Source organism: Vicugna pacos, chromosome 12 (genome assembly GCF_048564905.1).
Source record: "Vicugna pacos chromosome 12, VicPac4, whole genome shotgun sequence".
In the NCBI taxonomy this organism is placed as follows: domain Eukaryota; kingdom Metazoa; phylum Chordata; class Mammalia; order Artiodactyla; family Camelidae; genus Vicugna; species Vicugna pacos.
Window position 1 is genome coordinate 31,928,834 of NC_132998.1, and position 26,925 is coordinate 31,955,758.

The window sequence follows — 26,925 nt, forward strand, 5'->3', positions numbered from 1 at the left end:
ACCAGCAGGCAAGCTCTGACATCTTCACATCCCCTTTCTCTCTGCTATTTTAACACTCTGGTGGAATACATATCCCCAGAGTCATTTTAAAACATCTAGAAATTCTGGCTATCATGGAAATACATACAGCCAAAAACAAAAAGAAAGCTAAAACCTGGGATTAAAACAGGAAAGTCCTCTTCTCTCCTTTTACCCTTCCCTACCGCTTGTTTTGTTTTTCTCAGCTTTGGTGCTGCTGAGGCTTAACTTTAATAGACATTGCCAGTTAATGAGAGAATTTTTTTTGCTTTCATCAGCAATTCATCATTAAGATATATATCATTTCAGTTATTCTCACTCAGCCATTTTCATCACTAATTGTGTTTGGAGTTTTTTTTTTCTTTCCTGAAAGGTGCTGAGATGTTGTGAGTGCTTCATATCTATTTACTGGATAAATTTTGAAGGGTTACTATATTATCAGCTGCCTAATTGTCTATTTGGAAATTATGTTTATTTTAAATGATTAATTTTTTTTAAATGTAGAAATTTGATCCATTGAAAAAGATGGCCCCAAATTTAGGTTCACTCATTTTAGTGTTATTTATCTGTATACATTCTCCTTGCTTGTAGAATGTTTTGGACTAAGTATTATTTTATGTAAACACAGCTTTTCAAAGTTTGGCCAGTTATGGATTGTGGATTTGGGGTGGAGTTCTGGGATGAATAGAATGATACTAATTTGAATGAGAGTAGTAGACACTGACTCAAGGTAGGGAGTGATAAATTGTAGAATATTATGAAATTAACCTATTTATTTGAAAAGGAAAAGTCCATAGATTTGATACATTTAAATTTTATACTATTTGTGATAATACTGTCATAGCAATAAATAGTTGCTAGTTCCACTGTTTACCTTAAGTTTATGAGAACAATCTATTCCATTTTGACAATTCTGATGTTCTCTTACCAAAGAAGTTAATTACATCAATCTTGGATTTGGAAAAATTGACTGATTTTTCCAGGCCAAAAATATGTTTATCATCTAACCTTTTCTAATTTGTTTCAAGGAGTCAGTGTCTCCTTATCCATTGTATAGAAACACTAGTTCTATTTAACATAGTATTTTTATCTTGAAATAATGGAGACATATGTATGTAATTTGAAAATATTTACACATATATAATATATACATGTTAAATGAATGTTATGCAATATTATATGTTACATAAATATTACATATATGTAATTAAAATATGGTTTTAAAAATAGGTTTTCTAATACCTTTTTTAGTAACAATAATAAAGATAATTTTTGCATTACTTTATAGGTTAATGAAACACTTCAAAAATCTTATTTGTTGTATATATATCTTATTTAACCATCCCAATAACCATATTCAGTTTTTAAAATTTTCCTCATTTCCAGAATATGAATGAAATATTAAGTGATTTTCTTTAAATTATTTAGCTACCCAAAGCCAATCTGCCACTGAAACCTTCCAGGTCCTCTCCATCAACTTCCTCCAGAAGGAGAATTGTTTATTTATGGTGAAGGTTTTATGTTTTGACTGCCTGCAGTAATCCATTTCAGTGTGTACAGCGCTCGTTCTTCTGTGTCAGAGTATCTGGGAATCCAAATTAGATTTATTTTAATTATTCTCTTTAGTCACCTCACCAATACTTCTTGGTTCTGAGATCCTTCTTTCTGAATTGAATCTTACTGAAGTTCTTTCAGTAAGGATCTACAATAATTACTCATTTTTTAGTCTGTCTGAAAATGTCTTTGTTTTGCCCTCAATCTAAGAAGATAGTTTGGCTGGATATAGAATGCTATGTTGGCATTTATTTTCTTTTGACACATGAAGATGTTATACTTTTTTTTCTGGTTTTATTGTTTATGCTGAGAAGTCAGCTGTGACCTAATTATTAATTATTTTTAGACAGTTTTTTCTCAGGATATTTTAAAGATACTCTCTTTATTTTAGGTGTTCTATGGTTTCACTGTGATATGTGCAGGAAGTTTTTGTTTTGTTTTGTTTTGTTTTGTTTTTTTCATTATCTTGCTTGGTATTTCTAGAATTGAGATTTAGTATCTCACTAATTCTGAAAAGTTCTTAGTGATTGACTATTACTTACCTCTCTCATCTCCTTCTAGAGCTCTTATTAGATATGTCTCAAATCTTCTTACTTATTCTATCCTGTCTTTCACATTTTCAATATCTTGTTTCTTTGAATTGTATTATATACTTTTAAAAACCTACCATCCTGTTCAGTACTTTTTTCCAGCTGTATCTTACCTGTTATTAAACCTATCTATTTAAAATATGTTTTCCAGAAGTGCTATCTAATTCATTTTCACATCTGGTCAGTTTTGATAGGACTCTTCCTCTTTAGTTACATTTGATATCTTCTTTTAGATCTTTCATCTTATTGATCATATATATATATTTTCTATTCTATAGCTGATCATTCTAGTATGTGAAGTTTTTATAGATCTTATTACTTTTTTGTTTCTACTATTTCTTACTCATAGTGACTAATTTTCTTTCTTGTTCAGTTTTTTCTAGTTTTGAATTTGTGTTTCTTAGAGCTTTAACTGTTAGAATTCTTGGAACCCTGAGTTTAAAGTGTATTTTTTTAGAGAGGATTTATATAGAGGACTTATATTTGCTTCTGCTAAGCATTTATATTTGTCTCTGGTACAACAAACCTAGAATCACTTTATTCTACATTTTTTAGCTTTGTGGGGCACAGAGATTGTGTTAATTTTTGCCCCAACCCCATGTGAGGGCAGAATTGTGGCTAGGAATTCTAAGGGAGGCAGGATTTATTTCTGTCATTCTCATCTACCAAGAGCTAAGACCTAGACAGACATCCTTACTTTCTCTCTCTATGCAGCAAGTTTTTGCATCATGTTTTTAATTTTTTTTTTTTAATGAAGGCTATTGTTCTTTAGGGAGTTTAGATTTTTGCAGAAGTCCTCAATATATTCTCTTAGTTTGCCTGACCTTCAGAGCGTGCCTCCTGCCCTGTTCCCACTCCCACCTTGAGTGGCTGGTTAAAGCCCAGGTACTAATCTATCAGGGATTGGCAGATTCCCTGAAACAAGTTCTTGTTTCAGTGTTCAACCCCTGGATTTATACTTTCTGTCCCTCTTTCCCTTCCTCAGGCTCTGAGGAATTCTGTTACTTTTCCTTTTCATCCCTACATTTAAAATATCATTTAGTTTTTCAGATTTTTAAGATGTTTTTGTAGGAAGGGTTTTTGTAACAAAAGTCCAAAAAAAATTTATGAAAATTTGAAGGAAGTCAAATTAGTAATAAGAAAGTTGGTTGAAAAATGCAGAATGAGAGTGAGAAGAATTGGATTATTTCAAGGAATATTTTTCAGGGACTGAAAATAATAAAGTACATCTGCCCCACACTGAAATATTATTTTAAGAAACTGAATAAGTTTCTACAACTTCATTTTCCTTCTACACAGTGCCATATATATATATATATATATATATATATATATATATATATATAAATATATATATATAAATTATTTTCATTTCCATTTTTAATAATATCTATACATATTATACCAGGCAAATTATAAATCCAAGTGCATTTCAGTTATGCCTTTTTGAAGATAAATTCAGGTCACATTGATAGATCATCAGTGTTTCTTAAGTCTCCTCAACCATTTATTTATACACCACTTTAGACTGGGTTAATTATACAATAGGATTTTATTAATTAAAAAGTTTTTACATTATATATTATATAGTGATATTTCTTTTCTGTATTGACATTAAAATCCCACATTAGAGATCACAGTACAAGGGGATGAAGGTACCATAATGACACTGTTCATGTTAGCACACACACACACATGCACATGTACACACTGAGGACCTGATAGATGTTTTGAAATTTTTGAGAGAAGAAGAAGTAAAACTTTAAAATCCTATCGTTTGTATAGCTTAAAAAGTTTCTGCTTTGAAATCTTCCTTGATCTTCCTTAAGGCAGAAACCAATCTCTCTCTGCACTATTCACAGATTCTTCCCTTCCATGCTATGCTCCTTCTTCCCTCTACCTTTTGCCATCAAAATAATTCTTAAATGTCTAAATTTTCAAGGCTCATTTTACCAGGCATTGGGGCTACCATGACAAAAAAGTAGATGTGGTCAACATTTTCACTAAACTTAAAATTTATTAAGAGAGATAGACAACCACATGATTTTATTATGTGGTGCTAAAAGTGCTATGATGAGGGAAGCTATAGATTGATGTGGAACACACAGAAAAAGCACTAGACTTCAGGGGCCAGTGATATCGTTCTGAATGAAATTATATTTAAGTTAAGATTTGACATATAGTATAGGTCAGTAGTTCTCAATTGTATTCCCTATAACCTCAGTACTACCTGGAAACTTGTTAGAAATAGAAATTCTTGGGCTACTGAATCAGAACCACTCACGGTGGGGCCTAGAAATCTGGTCAGCAAGCTCTCTGGGTGACTCTGATTCATGCTGAAGATTGAGAGCTAATGGTATAAGTGATCGTGAGATAAAGAGGGCTAGGAGTTCGATCCTGCCAGGCAGAGGGACCAGCTTTAGAGATCCTTAGGGAATAAAACAGAGAATGATACTAATATTAAAATTTCAGTATGCCCGGAGCATAAGGCAGAAAGTCTGGGGAGAGTTGGGATGGGCAACAGAGGATATGGGAAGGAAAGCAAGGAAAAGATTGTCCAGGTTTGTGTAAGCTACACTAAATTGTTTAGATTTCATTTACTGTAAACATTCATTTTACATCTGTCTCCTTAAATAGAATGTAAATGTACAAGGGCCAGGATCCTATTAGCATACTTCAGGACACCCCTCGGCTATTCCTGGTGTATAGTTGGTATTTAAGAAATGCATGCTGAGTTGAATGAACTCACTGGATACTCTCACAAGCCTCGTGAGCTAGGCATTACTACTCTTACTTTATACTTGAGCATAACCAAGGCTAAGAGAAGGTGAGTGGCTTACCAACATAACAAGGTCAAATGGGTAAATAGAAGAAGCAGAGTTGTTTCACAAACTCAAGCTTTTGGATTTTGTGTCTAGAATCTCTTTTTTGTTTTATACTACCTTTCTGTCAGAGAGTGCTAAGATTACAGAGAATATATATGAATATATAAAAAGACAGAATTTTTTTTAACCTGTAAGCATTCCTAATGTAATTGTGCTTCTTTTTCTTTCTTTCTTTCTTTTTTTTTTTCCAGACAGAAAAGGGGAGTGCACTTCACGAAGCAGCTTTGTTTGGAAAGGTGGATGTTGTTCGAGTTCTGTTGGAAACAGGTAACTAACATGTATTTCCATGGAGCTTATCTTTCCAGTTACCATTTATGTTTCAGGTAGACAAAGTCATTCTCTCCCAGTCATCCTTACTTCTTGCCTTCTAAAGAAGGCAAATTGCAGTTATGTATTCATACTATGTAGAGTTAAGCCTCAGTGTATAGGGGAAAAAAAACTGACATAAATGTGCACCTTCCTTTACACAATAGATACTTTAATAAAAAGCTCTTGGAAATTGCAATTTTATATATTTAAATTATATGAAAATATATTAGAGAAACTACCAAAAGAAAAAGGAATCTCTGTCTTGTATAAGAGGGAGGAATTGATTCCTGTGAAATTATGACAATTGCTTGGTTTATTAAAGAATATACTACTTTCCCTAGGTTTTTATACTGTGAACTATAGTAAACAAAAATTAGCGTTTCCTGTTCTTAAGGTAAATTCTACTTCTAGTTACTTCATCAATTGAATAGCTATTGTTTGTTAGCTGCAGTGATTTAAAGGGAACCTTTTAGAGGAAAAGCTTTGAAGGAACAATAAAATAGGATTATTTGTCTTCATATGTGTATTATTGAAATGAAAGAAAATTGGAATGGAGGTCATATTTTTTCTTAAGATCAAAAGGCACGGATACAAATTGATGCTTAAATAATTAATGTGAGTCTTTTGTGTTATAGGCTATATTTAATGTTTATTTTCCTCGGTAAAAATATTATATGAAAAATATTGGCAGACTATTGCATTGTGATTATGCTATACAAAGTTAAAATTTCATGTATATTTAACTTTGTTATGTAACACAGTGATATAATAATTAAGGCAACCAATTAAATATGTGCTGGTAACACATTTCCATATAAATTTAAGCAAATACTTAATTTTGCTGTAATGAACTAACTTTTGAGGCCAGATCCTGAAAACTGGCATTGTTTGTAGTTAGATATTTAGGAAGTTTATAAACTTTTTATTATTTGTAACATTAAAATAAACTCCTTAGTACAATAAATATTTTCAGAATTAAATAATTCTGAAGGTATTTCAGTTACGTACTTAAAGAAGTTCACTCACCAGATGTTTGATGAGTATTGCTGACACTGAGTATAACCTTGCATAAATAAGTATGAAATATGTGACTTTGTATTTGGACAAGTAGTACTTGGACAATAGTTCAAAATAATCCTTTTTTCAACTTTTGTGAATACTCAAATATTCTAAGACTGTTCTTAGAAAAAGCAATCTTAATGATTGGGTCAGTGCCCTATAAGTGTTAATTCATTATCAAGAATGTTCCTAATCATTTGTGGCAATAGACTCCTACTTTCTTTCTTACTAAGATCGTGTGTACGTGTGTGTGTGTGTGTGTGTGTGTGTGTGTAGGGCTTAATTCAAAAAAGAATCACCTTCAGTGCTTGGTCTGTATACTTTTGAATTTAGAGCAGTTGTGTATTGCCACTGTCTTCTGATGACACTCCACTTGTGCACATCTAGTGGATTTTTCCTTTTCTTTCAGGAATTGATGCCAACATAAAGGATAGCTTAGGTAGAACTGTCTTAGACATTCTGAAAGAACATCCATCTCAGAAATCTCTCCAGATTGCAACTCTCTTACAAGGTAAACAATATGGAATGATGGATGAGTTTGCCTTACAGTTAAGATTAAGTTAAAACTACCTAGTTTTCTCTTGGGTTTTGAGTTAATGTTTACTTTTGAATGAATTTATGATTTGCATTTTTTTCTGGTAGAGTTTTAAACTCAATAATAATTAATACCTTTTAAAGTTTTATTTCCGTTTTTCAGCTATGTAGTATTTTTTTAAAAGCTAAAGTATTTTTTCTCTCATTTGACATTAAAACATCTTTTTAAACCCATGTAATTAATGTGTAGTTAAGAACTTGAAGGAAATAGGGCTGCAAAGTGATGATGATGAAGTATTATCTGACATTTGAATAATGCTTTAGGAGTTTTCAGGGGTTTTCTATTATTTTGTCTGATTTCTATAACTGTGTGGTAGGTAAGTCAGATACTGTTATTCTCCCTTTTTACCTGTGAGGGAAACTGAAGCCCCAAGAGGCTAAGTGACTTGCTCAAACTCATATATCCTATTCTAAGTGTTAGAGCTGGTGTATAAATGCTGGGTTGACAACAATAAAATTGTACTTAGCTGAAAGAATACAGATTATTTCCTCCCAAACCCAGTAGTACAAGATAATTCAGTCTTGCCAGCCTTTGGTTTATTGATAAAGGTCATTTAAGTCCATTTGTAGTTAGTTGCAGTTATTAGGTTTATTGAAGTTTGGACAGCCATCTAGGTATTACTTTTTCATTTCAGAATTACATACTTCCCTATTTGATCTAAAACTTAAAAAAAAATTTAGACTTATATGCTTTATCTTTCTGCTTGATGATTAGGCCTGTTATGTAGCATATTGCCTTAAACACCAGGTGCTTGTTTTTTCCTGTGTAGTTAGCCCTTACGCTGTTCAGTGGGGATTATCTCCTGCAGTTGCTACGGATTGGCCATGACTGTAACAGAGGGAGGTGGGATCAATTTCATTGGTTATCAGTTGAGAAGCTGAAGAATAGCTTTGTCCTGCAGGGAGATAGATGAATTAAAACCAAGTTGGGCAGGAGACATTTAGATACAAGAGTCAACAGAGGCCTAAGAGGGGAAAAGAATAAATGCTCTACAGGAGGTCATTATGTTCTTTTCTCCATTTCCAAAGCCTCTTAGGGAGGTTCAAGCCCCTACAATTTTCTTGTCAATAAAGAAGTTAATTGCAAATGCATATAGAGATAAATCAGAGAAGAATACAAGTATGGCTGTTCATATTAATTCAAATTAAAATCAAATTGAGTGAAAGTTGAAAAATAAAAGAGTGGTAGACAATATTTTAAAAAATCTTTTTCCTCTAGGTGCTTTGTATTTCATATTGCATTTTGCCTCTAACAGAGCTTTAAAAAAAACTGAGACTTGTGCATAACATGTCTTTTGGGAAAAGCAAAATAAATATCGTCTATTAAAAAGGGGGCATGACATAATTACAAACATTTTAAACATACTGTATTGGCCCAACGTAAATGGAAATGTTATTGCGTAGGAGTAACTCTCTGTGTTCTCTTAAATGGTCAAGGTTTCTTAGATATGCTGATTTATGATGGAGTATTTGAGACTTCTTTGAATTTTTAAAATTATTGTCAAATCATCTACATTCTTTGCCTTCCTGGTTTTCAAGTCATTGGTACATTTTAAATCTTATGAAAAGTTTATTATTGCAATAAAGTCAATTTGTTGTAGATAAAATTACTATTTGTGTCATGGAGGAGGATTCAATTTACATAATTACTGCATGGGTCAAAATTTTAATGATAGAGCCCCATAAGTTGCTTTCTTTTCCTAGTAGAATTTGTCTAGTAGAATTGCCCTTGGGTAGAAACTATGTGGATGGTATGAGGACACAAGTAGCATGACAGCACAAAGTTTCCTAACTTGTTTTCAAGGAAAAAGTTCTTTCTGAATAATGACATGCAAGTAAAAGATAGGCAGGAATCTTGATTTAAGACAGAGGCTACAAACTAGCCACTGTGGGCTGAATATAAGATATGTTTTGTTTAGATCACATATTTTTGGTTCACACTGTGTTTCTGAAAAAACTGAATTAGCTTTTGGCTTTTAAAAATCTAGGATTTCAGCTAGCACTCCAGAGTTTTGGTTTCTCAAAAAATGCAAGTTTTCGTTTTACTTCATTACCAAACTTTAGATGGGGCACCAGCTCTCTGATTAACCAGGCTCTGCAGGTTTTCTGTTCTTTCTGTAACATTGAGGCTAAATGTTCGTTGACATTTATCCCTGCATTCACATGCTGTTTACTTTATGATTAAGAGAAAAGTGAGATGCTTCCTATATCTATCTGACTTTGCCACTTATTAGCTGTGTGAACATGGCCACGTTAATAATCCTTATGCTTTAGTTGTCATCTTTAAAACTGAGACAGTAACAGTGCCTGTGTCACAGTTTTGTGAAGATTAAATTAGTTAATTTTTATTAAATACTGAGAATACTGCTGGGTGCATAGTAAACAATATATAAGTTTTAGTTGCTATTAACTATTATTATTATGTCCTCATCAAAATTGGAAAAATGAAAGATAGGCTGAGTGTGGGACATTGCTTCAAGAATAATGGAAAAGAACGTTTCTTTGTTGAAATCAAGTTCAATCTGCAGTTTATGCTTACAAGATTGCAACACCATTATAAAATAAACTTATCCCACTTCATTCATTTATGTTACCTTACTAGTTGCTGTCTTCATCTGAATTTGACGTCCCTGTTTAGGGATCAGTTCTATTCAAAGCATCATTCAGAGAGTTTTAAACCTTCAGGTAGAATATATTTAAGGAAACCAAGGATGTTATTGTATCTTCAACAGGTAACTTTATTTTTAAGGGAAGAATGTGACAAAAGTTTAGTTTTCAGAAAAAACATTCATGAGTCTCTTCTAAAATATCTTTTTTGTTTTAATTAAAAAGCTTTAAATCAATAGCTCATCATGAAGTTCTTTGTTTGATTTTTTAAAGTTCTTTTAAAAATTTAGAATATGAAGAAATAAATGAAAAAGTGACCATCAAAAATAAAAACAAAGTTTTTAAAATAAATGAATTCAAGTATGTAATTTCAAAAAACTTATACACACAGAATATTTAGAAGGTGTGGGAAGATCAACAATCCTTGAAGAGCAAGTACAGGAAGATACCACACAGGAAATACATATTTCATCTCCTGTTGAGTCTCCTTCCCAAAAGACCAAAAGTGAGTAGCTAATTATAACACCCTTGAAATGATACTAGACTTTTATGTACAAATTTGTCCTATATGTACAAAAAAGCTCATACTTTGAAATTTCAAGTCTAATAAGTTATATCTTATATTTTATATTTTATCTATTTATTCTGTCAACACTTACTGAGTTCTTGCTATTTGTCAGGCACTACCCTTGGTCCTGCAATACAGTGGTGGGTAAAGGAGATAGCCATGCCTGTCATGGTGAAGTTTACGTGGAGTGGCTATTTCACAGTCGACTTTTTTTCTAAAATATATTTTAATATAGAATAAAAAACATTTAGATCTGGATTGTAACTGCTGGAACTTTTTTTAGAGTAAATCATAGGTATAAATTTCCTTTTTGAGAATGATTAGAAAAAAATGAATATTTGCATGCAATGTATAAAATATTCATGTTGACAGATTATGCATATTATGTATCTATTCCTTCTGTTATCCCTTTATAGCATAATTTATTAATTATATAATTATTTGTTTAATTAGGTTCTACTGTTTCTTTTTATTGAACCTAGGAAGTGGGCTCCCAGCATCCTTTCAAATTTGTTAATGAATTGTGAATGAATTCTGTTAGTGAAGTATAATGCTCCTAAAAGACTATTGAAAATTAAAGGCTATAATAAATGAACCTTTAGGAATTGTAATTCCCAATGATTTTATGTACAACATACATGTAAACCTTCAATACTCATTTCCATTTTGAGAAAGAATAAAAACAGGCAAAATGGGAATTTCTCTTTGTCTTTTAACATTATGGTACTAATTATGATTTAATACCTTACTTTCAGCACAATAAATTTTCTGACAACTTAATCCTATTTGCCATATTTTGAGTTTTAGTACCATACTAGTTATATTTTATTATTTAACATGAAGTTTAACCATGTTCTTTCTTAAAATTTCTGAAAAAATTTACTCTGTACAGGTGAAACCGTGACTGGAGAATTATCAAAACTCTTGGATGAAATAAAGCTCTGTCAAGAAAAGGATTATTCTTTTGAAGATTTGTGCCACACAATATCAGATCACTACTTAGATAATTTGAGCAAGATTTCAGAGGAAGAACTTGGGAAAAATGGAAGCCAGAGTGTAGTAAGTAAGAGGGGAAAGAAGACAGTGTGTCTGTCTTTGCCAGTTCATTGTGTACCTGAGAGGCATGGGATTTGTGTGTTATTCTACCTTCAGATTCAGCCAGTGTCAGTCAAATGGCAAGCTCTCTATTGCCCTTTCCCTGGTATTCATTGGTGTTTCATTCTCACTGCATGTGTAGGGAAAAAAAATGCTTTGATAAGTCACTTACAGTTCGTGACAATCTCACTACTGTTAGACCCTCGTAACACATGAATTCATAGTTTCTTTGATTATGTTCTTTGAGTTTTACTGGGCGTAATGATATTGCTTTCCAAAGAAAGAAGAAAACCTTCCTTTTATCTCTTTTCCCTATTTCCTCTATAATCTGAGTCTAACCCCATCTTGAAGAAGAAAGACAAAGCTGAGCCATGACTGTATACTTCCTCAGTCACTCTGTAAGTCGCAGTAAGAGAGAGACATTGTAGAAAGTTTGACCTGCATATTTTTATAATCTCATGCAAATCCCAGTGGATTTGCATGCAATCTACAAGCTCAGAATCTAAATCATGAATTAGAGATTCTTGCTCACTTGGATTTTTATATTAACACTGTAGCAAGAAAAACTATAGAGAATCAATCAGTTTAAAATCAAGATTTGTATTCCTGTCTTCTGTCTTATAGAGAAAGAATTTATAGGATGTACCAGTATTTAAGGAAATACATTATTATGATATGAAACCTTTTCTCACTTTTAGAATTTAATTTATTATAGAAACATTATGATTTTTTCAAAAGCCAATAATAGAATGGATTGTGTTAAGTATGTCATTTTATTTATGAAAGCTAAAAAAGTAACTGCTAAGTATATCAACTGTTATGAGAACATTTACTTCATTTAGTTATTTAATGTGAGCTGTGACACTGTTTCCCTGGATAGTACTTGCTAGTCTAGTTCCATGGCTAGTCTTACCCTCTAGGCCTGTTTTTTTTTTTTCTCTTTTACTGCACTGTTTTTTGTAAAACATCACATTTTTGACTATAATAAAATCTCTTTATGAATAATTATGATTAATTATATATATACTGAAAAAGTACTTGCAGGTTTTACCAAATGAAATTTTTATATTGATGAAATATTTACTGTAGTAACTTTAATATCAGGACAAAACTCCCTGTTAAAAAAATTAAAAACAGGTATTTGCTAACTCCAAATTACAAACTAGTTATATTTCAACACTTCCTTGAAAGTTGGTTAGAATTTAAAATATATTTATCCTGTATAAACAATACATGGTATTTAGGTTCATTTCTAAAGATTTCTCTGAAGTGGCTGCTTCTAGCCCTCTACTTCTTAACTCACAGATTTTCTGAAGGCCTTAAGTTTCTAAACTAGTGATTTCTAAAATTTTTTTTGTGGTATGTACTAGTACTAAACAAATTTTGAGCAAACATCTCAAATGTAGTTATGTATTATATATGTATATATATAAAACTATTCTAAGAATATACGCTATGAATTATGAGACATATACTCTAAAAGAATTCAAGTAAGGAGGATAAAAAATAGGTATAAAGTAGAAAGTCTAGTTTTTTCTCTTACTCAGTCAGTATCCTCTACACCCTGTACACTCTTGCTTGGAGACCATAATTCAAGTTTATAGCTTTTGGGTAGTGATGGCAGGGACTTTTGGCATTGATAGGGTGACATAATTTGGGGAAACAATGGCCAAACATTTTTTGTAAGTCAAAGACTATATTGTGATAGAAGCAAGGGAGAAATTAATGCTCAAAAGTTGACCTTAAGTTCAAAATTCAAGCTCATATTTTCATACAAACAATCACTCTGTTTCTGTGACAAACCTTTACAATGTGTTCTTTGAAAATATTATCATATAAAATATTAAAGGTTACATGAGGCAGAAAAGCAGAGGTTACATATGAGTAAGAGCAAGCAGTTCTATTTATCTGGAATAATGAAGTTTATAGAGAAGGAAGATAAGAGATAAGATTAGAAGATAGGTTGAGGTCAGGCCATGGATGATTTTGAATGTCAGGCTGACAATTTTGGTATTTATTTTTTAGGAAATGAGAAAAACCTAAAGGATTTTGGACAGATAAAAGACATTATTGGACATAGACTTTCAGAAGATTAATCTGATAGAAACTTGTTATTGAATATTTTAAAAGTAATGCAATTTCTTTGACCCTTCTCTGTAGCCCGTGTTTTATTTGGGTTCATTCTTGTTTTGTTAAATATCTCTATCTATTCATCCAAAATGTTTTTCTAGAGTTTTAAAAAATGAATTATCCTCTCAAATTATGCAAAAATTTTAATCGAATTCTTATAGGGCACGTAATGTAGATGGTCATTACCATGTTGTAAGCTATAGGATTTATAATACCAATAATGAGATGCAGTTCCTGACTTCAAGGAGTTCAAAATTTCTACGCCAGGAAGTCTTCAATCACAGTGTGCAGACTAGTCTAACATAGGAACAATAAATACATATTATAAAAGCTGACATTTACTAGGTGCTTGCTATTTGCTGTTCTAATGCTTTATATAATTTAAGCCACCTAATCCACACAGGAATACTAACAATGGAGTCCTAGATTTGGGAAATGGTTCAGCTGGTGAGTGGCAGATTCAGGATTCAAATTCAGAGCCAATGTCATTAATTTCCAACTACTTTTCTCATAATAAACTACCCTGTGACCAAAGGAATTTTTTTTTTTAAAGGACAGATGAGTGATTTATAGGTATTCCTTGAAGTCTTCATGAAGTAGAGAGAGATTAAGCTGCAACCTGGAGAAAGGGGAGATGTTCTTTGCACTAGTATTGGAATGAATGAATGAATGGTAGAGGATTCCAGCCTTCATAACCAAGGTGCAAAAGTTTAGAGATGAGACATAGCATTTATTATGAGGAGAATGGTTTACCATGAGAGTTGGTTTTGAAAGTAGTGGGATATTAAGTTGAATATGTAATGATAATATTTAACACTGATGGAGCACTTTTATTTATATTAACTGATTTAATCCTCACAAAACCCTATGAGGTAGGTCGTATTATTCCTCCCATTTTACAGATAAGAAAACGGAGGCACAGAGAACTTTTATGACTTTCCCAAGTTTACATGGTAAGTACCAGTGCCAGGATCTGAGCACAGGCAGTCTGGGGTTAGAGCTATATCCCTTCCTACTCGACTGTTTTGTTAGAGAACAGGGACAGATAGTTAGATTTGGGAAGCTAGCCAGAAATTTAATATTGATGCTGAAGAGGCTAAACTCTTTTGAGTATGGGAGTTTTTTCATGAAGGTGACTATTTTAGAAGTTAAATGTGGTAACTGTATGTCGGGAGGAGGGGCGGGGGAGACTCAAACAGTGACTCTCAGCAATGATTATACATTAAACTTATCTGGAAAGACTTCAAAAAATAATGACACTCTCAGGTACCATGGCAGACCAATTAAATCAGACTTATTTTGGGTGACTCTGAGCATTGTTCTTTTAAAAAACTTATTGTAACATGCACATTATTGGTCTGGAGGACCAAAAATGTGCTAGGATGTTACTGAGGTAATTCAGGCCTGAGATGATGAGTCTGAACTGAAGTCTTGATAACAGCATAAAAATATAGTGTTTTAGATCTAAATAAATCTCATAAGTCTTCTAGCACCCAGCCTAACTCCCCCACTCTGCAGTGTAAGAGCTCTCTTGAATTAAGGAAGTTTTCAGTTTATCATCAAGGAAAATTCCAACTATTGTCCTAAATTACAGTTATTTCTGTATTATAGTGGAATGTTAAATGTGGAAAACATTTTTGTTTGTTTATTATTTATGTTACTAACTGTAGGATGGGCATTTGGGTTCAGTTAAAATTTAATTTTAGATGATGGAAAACATCCAACTTGTTCATTGTAATATGACATATAATTCCAAAAGTAATTTAGAAGAAATCAAAATGTAAGGAAAATATGTTTTATAGCATTCACGTTATTAATAAATATATTTTACATATTAATGATTTGGCTTGAATTTGGGGAATTATTTTAATAATTCTTTGTCAGTTTAGCTTTTTTCTTCCAATAGAGGGCACTCTAATTCAGTAATTCAAAATATGAGATCAGCCATCTTATGTAAGAACTTTTGTTTTTGAATTGGAGGTTTTAGTTTTATTAAAATATTAGCCTTAAGGTGGTAGTTTAAACAATTTTACTAAAATAAGTAAATTCAAATTAAATTCTTGTTATGATTGAATGTATTTGATAGAAAGTTTTACATTTAATGTGAAGGCGAGCTCAAGTTAAAATTACATTTTCTCTTTCTTAAATTTTAATTCAAAAGTCAAGTCTGTTTTAAATGCTTTTATAATATGCATATAGACTCATTTTCTAAGTTGAATTAAGGTATTACATAATCTAGATGTAAATTTTGAAGAAATAGAAATATCTTTACATTCTTTACCAACCCCTCAAATTTAGGTTTTTGTAGGATATAAAATAATCTGAAAAAAATTTTTCTATTCTCTTCATTTGTTTTTCCAAGTCTTATATTCAGCTTTTCCTTCATGTGTGTAAACAATGTATACAACTCTTAATTAAATGTGAACACACTATGTCTTAGAGAAATTTGCTGATAATGTGAAGATCATCAGAACAGATTTCAGAATTTAGGTTTCAGGAAAGCATTTTTTAAAGATATAAAATAAAAAAGGCATTATTGCCTCATTAGCCTATGTCCTCAATAAATAAATAAGAGAAACAACAGGGATGAAATGCATTGTATATTTTTTTCTCCTGAGGGAAAACCGAGATACAAACAGCATCTAAGGATTATTGTTTGAAAGGGGTTGTTTTGACAGATTTTGTGTAATTCTGCCCATCTAGTACATCTCTCTTTTTTTATTTGTGTGTGGAGACTTGCAGGTTGAATTTTTATAATTTTTTTTTTTTTATCGAAGTGTAGTCAATTTACAGTGTTGTATTGGTTTCTGGTGTACAGCATAGTGATTCAGTTATACATACACATGTATATTCCTTTTCATATTCTTTTTCATTATAGGCCATTACAAGGTATTGAATATAGTTCCATGTGCTATAAGTAGAACCTTGTTGTTTATCTATTTTATATGTAGTATTAAGTATTTGCAAATCCCAAACTCCCCATGTATCCCTCCCCTCCCTCTTTCCCCTCTGGTAACTATAAGTTTGTTTTCTATGTCTGTGAGTCTTTCTGTTTTGTAAATAAGTTCACTTGTGTCTTTTTTTAGGTTCTACATATAAGTGATATTGTATGGTATTAGTACATCTCTTTTATGTTATTTTACTTTCTGTCCAGTGTAAAATCCTTAACTACATGTAAGCCTTATGAAGTATGAGCTATTTTATTCAGTATTTCAAGATTTCAAGGTTTACTTCTCAGTTTTTAATACCAAGCTTCTATAAATTGCATGAAAGCACTCTTGGGACAGGGGTGGGGTTTTCTATAGGAAATTTTAGTGCCAAAATTTTCTAAGTCCTAGCGGTCAGTAGAATCAAAGTAGGTTGCCTAAAATCCAAATGGCATTTCTGATACAAAGTTTATGTTCAAACATATTCTAACACAATTCTAGCTAGAGCTTAATGTCAGGAGTGTATCAATTTCAGAATTGTGAGAGACTTAGTGGCTATCTCATCCAGTTTCCGTCAGACTCAGAGTACTTTGGGAAATGAATTTTCTGAAACATAAATACAGAGTTCTTCTTACAGGAATGTAACTGATTCTGATTCTTTAGCATATATGAATTTTTTAAATGGTGGTGCTAAATCTTAAGTAGTGGTAACTATTATTTTATTGGGAATATAGTATTCAAAGGGATATTTCTAACTTTAATAATTCATATCTTATGTCGTTAAACAAATATTTTGGAAGTGATGACTCAAGTCTGCTGTGTATTAAGTCCAGGTTTAGATTGTCCTAACAGATTTCCCAGGATTTAGGAGATGCATAAACTCTGTTGATCTATATTATTTTGAAACTGATATCACTAACCATATATATACTATATGTATATGCAAGGAAAAATTCAGAATCAGAATGGTAAGATTTTTATTTATTCTCACCCTAGGAAGAAACTTTGTACCTATAGTGAATCTAAGAAGATTCTTGAGATAAATGGCTACCTGAATAAAAGAATCATTCTTCTGAATTTCAGACAGAATTGCTTTTACCTTTCATGTTGCATCTCTTTGCTCTGTTTTGTCTTGTAGGTTTATACATTTTTTATACTACTTTTATAGACTCCTTGATTGTAATACCTGTATTTCATTGACCTCTTTAATCACATCCTGCCTAGCACAATGCCTTGCATTTAGTGGTCTCTCAATAAAGTTCATTGAGTGAATAAATGCATAAAAAGGCAGATACTGCATGTGAGGCCACATGTTCTTATAAATAAACCATCATCATTGAAAAACATGTTTAATTATTTGGAGGTGGGTTACAGAGTCCAATGACAGGTTTTTTCCATCAAGCATGTAGTCTCAACCATCCTTCTGAGAGAGTCAACTTAGTCTAGCAGTTAAGAGGAGCTTGAGAGTAATTCAGGCTTGGGTTTGCATCCTTATTCTGCCACTTATTAATAGGGTGACCTTTGGAAGATACTTGATATTTTCAAGCATTAGTTTAGTCATTAGTTAAAAAAAATTTAATATGGCTTACTGTTGGTCACAGAAAAAGCTATTCTCTTTTGGGTTGCTGAAAACATGCCATCTTGATTTTTATGTTTCATAGACTATCCAGCTTCGTCTAGATTTCCCAGTAATAATTCAGTGTCAACATGGATAGGATTTCGCTATTGAAATGCTAAATAAATGTTCCGTTCTTGGACTGGTCATTGTTAATATTTCACTTAGAAAAAAACAATTACCTATTATAATCAGGTCTGCACGTGTTAGAGAGGAATAGCAAATGGCAAGTAATTGAACTTACATGAAAAATTACCTCAATAAACTGAAATTCTTGGCTCAAAATAAAAACAGAATTCAATAGGAGTTAATATAAAATCCCAAATTAGATTCCTACAAAATTCAGTGGTATAAGATGGGAGAGGTTTCATTTGGGGGAGTAGTTCATGCAAAAAGTTCTGGGGTGTTTCAATAACCACAACTGCAGTACGAATCAACAGTGAAATGTGGCTGCTGAAAATCAATAATTGTGAAGCTGTGATCTCTGATCCATTTATTAAGTACCAAGTTTTAACTAAGTTCTAACTAAATTTTAACTAAGTTCTGGGTAATTTTGGGGAGGGCTAATTAGGTTGGTTTATTTATTTTAATGCACGTTCTGGGGATTGAACCCAGGACCTTGTGCATGCTAAGCACGTGCTCTACCACTGAGCTGTATACCCTCCCCAGGTTTTGTTTTCCTCAGTGTGGAAATCAAGAGTAAAATAACTTGGCCAGGGTTATAGAACTACCAAAAGATAAAGCTGCTATTTGAACTTAGGTCCGATATTTTACAAGGTCATGATTCTAACCGTTAGGTCAGTCTGTCTGTCATTAGTGTATTACACATTGACCTACCCTTACGTTTTCATCATTCCTAGCATTTTGTAGGTTCACACTCTTACTACTTTTCACTTGAATTATTACAAGAGCCTCTTATCTCGTCTGTCTGCTTCTAGTCTTCTCTCTTCGTTTGCTCCAATTTATTCTTCATATTGTTGCCAAATCAACATGCCTTAAGTGCAGTTCTGATTATTTCACTCTCCTCAAAGCTAGAACTGGTCCTCACTACACAAATTGAATACAGAATTTAACCCTGGTCTTCAAGGCCCTCCATGTTCTAGCTTCATCATATATTTCCAGCTTCCTTCCATTAATGTCCTAAATTAAATGTTCTGGTAAGATGAATTGAGTCTGTCTTTCCTTGTTTCTGCTTGTGTTCACGGTATTTTATCCATATATAATTCTTTTCCTGATTGTCTTTGCTTATTGAAAACTATCCTTCTCAAAACCTTTTTTGATCCTCCTATTTAGAGACAGCTATTTGGATCAGATATCATTATATTTTATTTACAAATCTATTTTGTAAATTTCATAGTATGCTGTGTAGTATTTGTGCATGAATCTTATTTTTTGGCTTTGCTTGTAAGCCCTTTGATGACAGGGGAAATATTGATTCTTTTTGTGTGAGTGTTTAGATCTGTAGCATAGTTCTTTACTCACATGCTTAATAAAATTTGTTGGATTGATATGATAGGCAATGGACTCCAAAAAGTCTGCTTAATAACCAAATTTAGGTGTGGACAATGGGAAGTGCTCTAAGATGGAGTCTTTCTAATCTCAGAAGAACTTCCTCTGTTGTTTGATGGTTCAAATAATGAATGCCTCACCACTTGTTTTGAAGATGAAATGAAATATCCAGTTAAACTATATTATAAACTTCCTCAGAGCATAGAATTGCTAACATCTTAGGTCAAGTCATATCTTTCTTACGTAGTAATGTTTGTCTTTCACTAATAACAAGGAGATCTTACATTGTAAATACTATGTTTGATTCCTGATAACATATAAAAAGAAATCTACTATAAGACTATGGGAACATGTATCTCATTTATATTTTTTCAAATTCTTCAATTCTTTGGTAAACCTTCTTTTGAGTTCATCGCTATTATTCTTTCTGTATAAGTTGAGAGGGCCTATTTTTGAAGCAGTTTTTTCAGTTATCATAAAGGAAACAGGGTTAAGCCAACATCCTGGGGTTTTGCTCCTAATTGTTAATGATTCTTGCTGATTATGGTGTGCTCAGCTGATGCATAGTATTATTGTGTGCACATTTTAAAATGTGTTTGACACTAAAATTTCTCTTAGTATTATTAGCATTCTATTAAGGTATCCAAAGGCAGTAAACTCCCTTCCTAGTTAAACTTTTATATATTTGAATTTTATGAAGTTTGTGAAGTGATCGCATTATCTACTCTGCAGGTATAACATCAGCTAGTCTTTGCTTTGATACTTTCATTCTCTCTGATCTCTCTCTGTAAAATCTAACTTGAATCTAATCTTCTTAACAGAAGAACTGAGCTATTATGATTTCCCTGAGAATCTATACTTTACATTTAGGAGTTAGTTGTAATGTTTTGTTGAAAATTTGATAACAATTCAGCTTTCTTCTAACCTTGTTTTCCAGATAATGATAGTTAATTTTTGACAACTCTCAGTCGCATGTCACATTTACCTTGTTCATTTGCCATAATGCACCTAATTTGAAATTCTGTTTCATTATGGACATTTGAGAATTATTGACTCTGTTTTGGAGTAAAGGCCTTGGACGGTCTGCCATTATAGAAGAATCCCATTTTGCTTCCTAATGTGAAAGGAAATCAGTCTAGAGCCTGAGCTTAAAGAGACATGTCAGTGGCAATAATCACTTATCTCTGTGTTCAGGGAAATGTTTTTCACCTTGTAGAGCAAATTAATTCTAATGGAGTAGTGGACTAGTAACCAAGAAAAAATTACTGAAATTGCTCACACTTCTAACACATTTTATCGTAACACCATTTGGAATATGACTACTGAATATTGAAATCAATTCAGCTTCTAACAGCTGAAGAATTAGATTTCTCTATGACACAATCAAAGTCAATAACAGTAGATGGAAAAGATACTTTGTGACCTGCTTCAGTCTCATGCTTAGAATTTTTAAATTGGCTGGTATTATTTTCACTTGCTTTTGTTAGAATTTTTATTTCTTCCATCTATGCTTTTAAAGCTCACATGTTTTGGTTGCTTACAGCTTTATAGCAGTTCCATTTAGTTGATAGCGGCCAGCCTATGCTATCAAACAGTTAATAGTGAGAAATAAAGTCTTAATTTGGAGAAAGAATGAGGTAGTCAAGAAGATGAATTTGATGGGGAATGAAAGGTTCTAAAATGAACAAAAATAATTAACCAGTGAGAAGTGTATATTACATTAGTAAAATGGAAATTTTTTGTCCCCCAAATAAATGAGATAAACATTGGCATGTTATATCTTTTCCTGTAATCATCCATTCTGTGTTGCTGAAATAAGTTTGTTTTAGCTCTGAAGATTTTCTTTTTGCTCTATGATCCTGCATTTATTTAGCCTAGTGCCATTTCCATAAACATTTAAAGTGTCTTTATTGTCATAGTTATTATCATCAGCTTCACTAACTTAGTGAGTCCCCACATTAAAGAATTTTACTAATTTCTTAAATTACACGTATTTGTAACTTAGAGTAACATTACAGTGTACAGGAGTCTTGAACTCAGACTTGTTTGTAAAAAGTCTTTTTCACCTCAACCTACTGAATCAGATTGTCTGGAGGTAGATTACTTAAAATAAGCTCCTTAGGTGATTCTTATGCTCCATAGTTTGCGGATACTATACTGAAATATTTTTTAAATGTTGGTTTCTTAGGTAGTCAACTATTCAGACCCATTTTCTTCTTACCCACATGGATCTCAGATGAAAAATGATCTGAACTTAATTTGCCTTTGCCTTCTTTCTTTTTGCTCCTATGAATGCAAATTTAATTGGTTATCAAGGCAAAATGATTAACCTTTTAAGGATTGCTTTTTCTATTTTTGTGGAAAATGCCATTGGAATTTTGATAGGGATTGCATTGAATCTATAAATGGCTTTGGATAGTATGGAACTTTTGACAATATTAATTCTCCTGACCCATGAACGCAGAATATCTTTCCATTTGATTTGTGTCTTCTTCAACATTTTCCATCTAAGGCTTGTAGTTTTCAGTTTATAGATGTTTCACCTCCTTGGTTACTAAGAACTGAATTGTTTTTGATACTATTGTGAACGGGATAGTTTTCTTTATTTTTTTCTCAGATGTTTTGTGTTAGTGTATAGAAAGGCAACTGATTTCTCTATGGTGGTTTTGTATCCTGCAACCTGTAGCAACCTGGTGATCTCTCTTCTTATTGTTAGTATTTTCCTTACCTGGCTCCCCTTTTTCTCACAGGTTTTCTGCTCCTTAGTGAGCATTCTCTTCCATAGAGAGGGAACTGGTCTTTTAGCTCAGATAGCAGCTCAGTGTTATATATGTTCAAATCTACAACTCTATCTTCAACTTCTCATTGCTCTCCAGTTCTGTGATATAACTGCCAGCAAGACTTCTTTCTACAGACATCCCACTGTCATTTCAAACTCAACCTGTCAAAATGTAAACTAATCATCTTCTTCCTCGAATCTCTACCTATTTCCATTTCTCATCTTTCTTTCAGTAGTAGAACAGTTGTTTCATTCTTTCCGGACAAAAGCTTTGGTATTATGTTTGGTTCTTTCCAATTTCTTTCATTCTTCTGGACTATTAGAGAGTTTCCATTTGTTTAGTCACATCATCTTTGTTTGACCCCACTTAACTTTCCAGGAACAGCCTCATTTCTTTATTCACTTTATGTTTTACAATAAAACTCTGGAAAAATTGTCTCTTGTTGCTATTCCCAATGTCTCCTCTATTTTCTCTTAAAACCAGTCCTATCAGGCTTTCCCCCTTCACCAGGTGCCAGAACTGCATTGTTGAGGTGTCCCGTGACTTCCACATTGCTAATTCCAGTAGACATTTCTTAATCCTTGTCTTATGTGATCTTTGAGGATCATTTGACAATGTCGATTCTGCTTTCCTCTTTCACATGCACGCTTTCTTCACTTGACTTCCTAGATGCACATTCTCCTGGTTTTCTTCCTATTTAACTGACTACTCCTTTTCCGTCTTTACTAATTCTTCCTCATTTCCCTAACTAAGTGCTCAGAGCTCAGTCCCTGGAGGTGTTTCTTTTTTGTCTGTACTGAATTTCTTGGCCAGGCATGCTGATCAGTCTGACAGCTTTAAAAACCTAGTACAAGAAAATCCTATATTTATATCTACAGCTTGAATGTGCTTTTGGACTCCAAATTCTTTCATTTAATTGTCTATTTGACATCTTCACTCATGTCTAATATCATTTTCAAATTTAGCAGGAATAAAACTGAAGTTCTGCATTTCTACCTCAAACCTGCTGGTCCCTCAGTTTTCCCATTTTAATAAATAGTAACTCTGTTCTCTCTCTCCCCACCAATATACCCTATTCTTTTGTCATTTACCTACACTTATTGCAGGTATTTCTTCCACAGTGTTTTTACTCATTCTCTTTCATTTTTCTGTTGTTCCTGTTGGTTTAGATCCTGTTCATCTTCAAGGTGTAGTTCAAGTTTTTCTTTCTCTTCATAGTAACCTCCTTACTCCAGTTCAGACCAGTTTTTTTCCTTTGAACCGATGGAGAATCTCAGAAGAGAATTAGGAACTATTAAAAAATGAAATGGAAATTCTAGAATTGAAAGGTGTATCATATACTAAAGAAAAAGCAGATGTTCAAATGAATTTATAATCTTTATACTATTCAATAACACAATTTAACAACGAATTAGTCTTAATTTTAAAGAATATTACATATGAAACAGGAAGTTGCATGAAACTGTTCTGCCACAATGTCTGACTGGAGCTTAAAATGAAGGGCAAAGACATATTTTAATTATTATATAGTCTTTATTATAGTTCATGACAATGAAGTATAAATGGTAAGCATTCACATAGTGTTTGACCTTGCAAATGGTGAGTGCTCAATAAATATTTCTTATAGGATAAAAATGATTTCTACTTATATTATTAATAACATTAATAAGGTTCCAATATAAAAAATTCTAAGTTATATATAAAGGTATATTGTGAAAGGATAGTACAGTAAGAAAATATTACTTACTAATAAATTAGTGTAATATAATATAAAATATAAATGTATATTACAGTATTTTATGTTCTCAAGAAGCTTGACTGTACATCTAAAAAAACTAAAATGATAGCATTTTGGAACTCTCTGTACCTTCTACTCAGTTTCACTGTGAACCTAAAACTGCTCTAAAAAATGAAGTGTACTTTTAAAAATTGATAGCCTTTTGTTTTAAAGCTGATCCATTTTTCTGTATTGCTTCTGTTCATTCAGTCAGTAAATATTTATTTTACCTCTACTATGAACGAGCTACTGTTTTAGGGCAGATAAAAAGTAAATAATGAATTTTTCTTATTCTCAGAAGCTTAGAATTTGGCAGAGAAAGCAGACATATTAACCAAATAATAGAAATACAGGGTGATAAAATATTTTACCAAACAATCCAGTAAAAGATAGTATGAAGTGTTGTGGAAAGTGGGGAAGAGAAACTATTTATATTTATAGCCACAGAATCTAATATGTTGCCTGATACATTGTAGTTATTCAATAAAAAAGTGTGTTGAAAAAATAGCTGTGAAAATCAAAAGATAATTCTGTCCTGTTTGAATACACTGTGGGAGAGATGATATGAAAATGTGGGATGACAGTTACCATTTGATTAAGGAAATGAAGGTGTGTCATGAACTTACTCCTGTATAGTCCTGTGTTCTCATGTCTCATTACTTTCTCCACTAACCAGTATCTCATTGGATTTTACATACTCTCTTTCACCTGTCTTAACATGCCTGAAGTTCTTACACTCTCCCCTACCCTATACCAATTTTACCATTTTTAATTCTTCTCATCCATCAAAACTTGAGTCTGTAGTGACCTCCTTCCAATCTTAGCCCATCCTTGAACCATCTCCTCTGTCTGGATTAGGTGCTTCTCCAGGGCTTCCTATAGTCCAGAGTCCCAGTACTCTTTAATAGTACTTATTGTGATCATAATTGTAGTAAGTAATAATAATTTTTTTAGTTTCTTGTTTTTGAAAATATAAGACTATGTATTTCTTGAGGGTGTATTCTCAGGTTATAATACAATTCCTGCCACATAAAAGGAGACAATATATATTTATTGAACCAGTGAATAAAAGAATGAATGACTAGGTAATGGATGGATGGGTGGATGAGTGGGTGGATGGGATAAGTGTTAGAAAAATGATCACAAATGCTTGATTGGAAATTGAGAAAAAATTGTATTTCAAAATCTTGTCTATGGGTGGTTTCTTTTGTTTTTGTCTGTTCTGAATGACTGTACATTCATTCTTACCAAATGAGGGCTATGCTGGTGGGACCATCTTTACTTCTTTTAAATTTATTTTAAAGTTTTTTTCTAAAATTATTTTCTTAAAACATTTTGTTACTTTTGAGTTACTTTATAGGAATATGATAAAACTGATAAGACTGCTTATTTTTATTTTTTGTTTTTAATAGGAGAAGTTACATTATCCTGTTTTTTTTTAAAAAAAGACAAATCTTTTGGCTAATTATATCTAGCTAAAGATTTAATTGTTCACTAAAGCCATTAATAAGGTTAATGTTGTTACTTCAATTTTAAAAGAAAGTTTAGACTTTGCTGGGATTAAACAAAATAAACATTGAAAAAGAATTTTATTTAAAATGTAGACTATTTATGAACATTAAAATATTTCTCAATTTGAAGTTAATATATTTATATTGAGCTTTTGGGTTATTATAATTTTTAAATTAGTAGAGTAACAAAATAAATCATGATTTTTAGTGGTCATATTAGTAATATACTAAGCTATATTAGTTAAGGTAATGCTAGCTGTTAAAAATTAAGACAAATCATGTGATAACTCAAATACAATGGACATTTATTTCTCACTCATTTAAAGTCCATAATAATAGTTCCTGATCAGCAGGTGGCCCTCCTTTAAGTGGGAATTCAGGAACTGAGACTCCTTTCATCTAGTTACTCTGCTGTCTTGAGCACAGGCTTCCAAGGCCATCTACCTTATCTGTAAAAGATGGCAAAGGGTAAACTTGATGGACGATATAGGTAAGAGATTGTAGGGGTGGGCCTGGAAACAGCAAGCATCACTTCTACTCATATTCCGTTGACCAGTATTCGTTCATATAGTCACATTGCCATTCCAATCTGCAAGGGAAGCTAAGAAATATAGCTGAGCTGCATATTCAAGAAGCAGAGAAGATAGTCACCTAACCAGAATTGGCTGCATAATGTTTTTTATAATTTAAATACTTTTTCTTCATATACATACTGATTTTTATAGTTCTCATTCATAGAAGCTTTTCCTATAGTTATAGGTAGTCCCATATTTAAGCATGCATTTATTAATTAAAATCTTCCCAGTTAAAATAATGGAGTATCTTTTATATAACAAAAATTAGGCCTTTGTAAAATATAATTTCGTGCAGCCACTATGGAAAACAGTGTGGAGATTCCTCAAAAGACTAGGAATAGACTTACCATATGACCCAGGAATCCCACTCCTGGGCTTGTACCCAGAAGGAAATCTACTTCAGGATGACACCTGCACCCCATTGTTCATAGCAGCACTATTTACAATAGCCAAAACATGGAAACAACCTAAATGTCCATCAACAGGTGACTGGATAAAGAAGAGGTGGTATATTTATACAATGGAATACTACTCAGCCATAAAAACCGACAACATAACGCCATTTGCAGCAACATGGATGCTCCTAGAGAATGTCATTCTAAGTGAAGTAAGCCAGAAAGAGAAAGAAAAATACCATATGAGATCGCTCATATGTGGAATCTAAAAAACAAAAACAAACAAACAAACAAAAACAAAGCATAAATATAGGACAGAAATAGACTCATGGACAGAGAATACAGACTTGTGGTTACCGGGGGGGGGTGGTGGTGTAGAGGGTGGGAAGGGATAGACTGGGATTTCAAAATTGTAGAATAGATAAAC

The 26,925-nt window shown here is 32.5% G+C and overlaps 1 protein-coding gene across 4 annotated transcripts in view; it reads left to right on the top strand.

The window, feature by feature from the left end:
• The window catches only part of ANKS1B (ankyrin repeat and sterile alpha motif domain containing 1B), an 862,484-nt gene that overhangs the window by 123,176 nt on the left and 712,383 nt on the right, over positions 1-26,925 (top strand). For all 4 annotated transcript variants that reach the window (XM_072973193.1, XM_072973192.1, XM_072973191.1 and 1 more), the window contains exons 5-8: positions 5,239-5,314; positions 6,825-6,926; positions 10,008-10,121; positions 11,077-11,243. In XM_072973193.1, the coding sequence (XP_072829294.1) occupies positions 5,239-5,314; positions 6,825-6,926; positions 10,008-10,121; positions 11,077-11,243 (459 nt within the window). The remainder of the gene's footprint in view (positions 1-5,238; positions 5,315-6,824; positions 6,927-10,007; positions 10,122-11,076; positions 11,244-26,925) is intronic.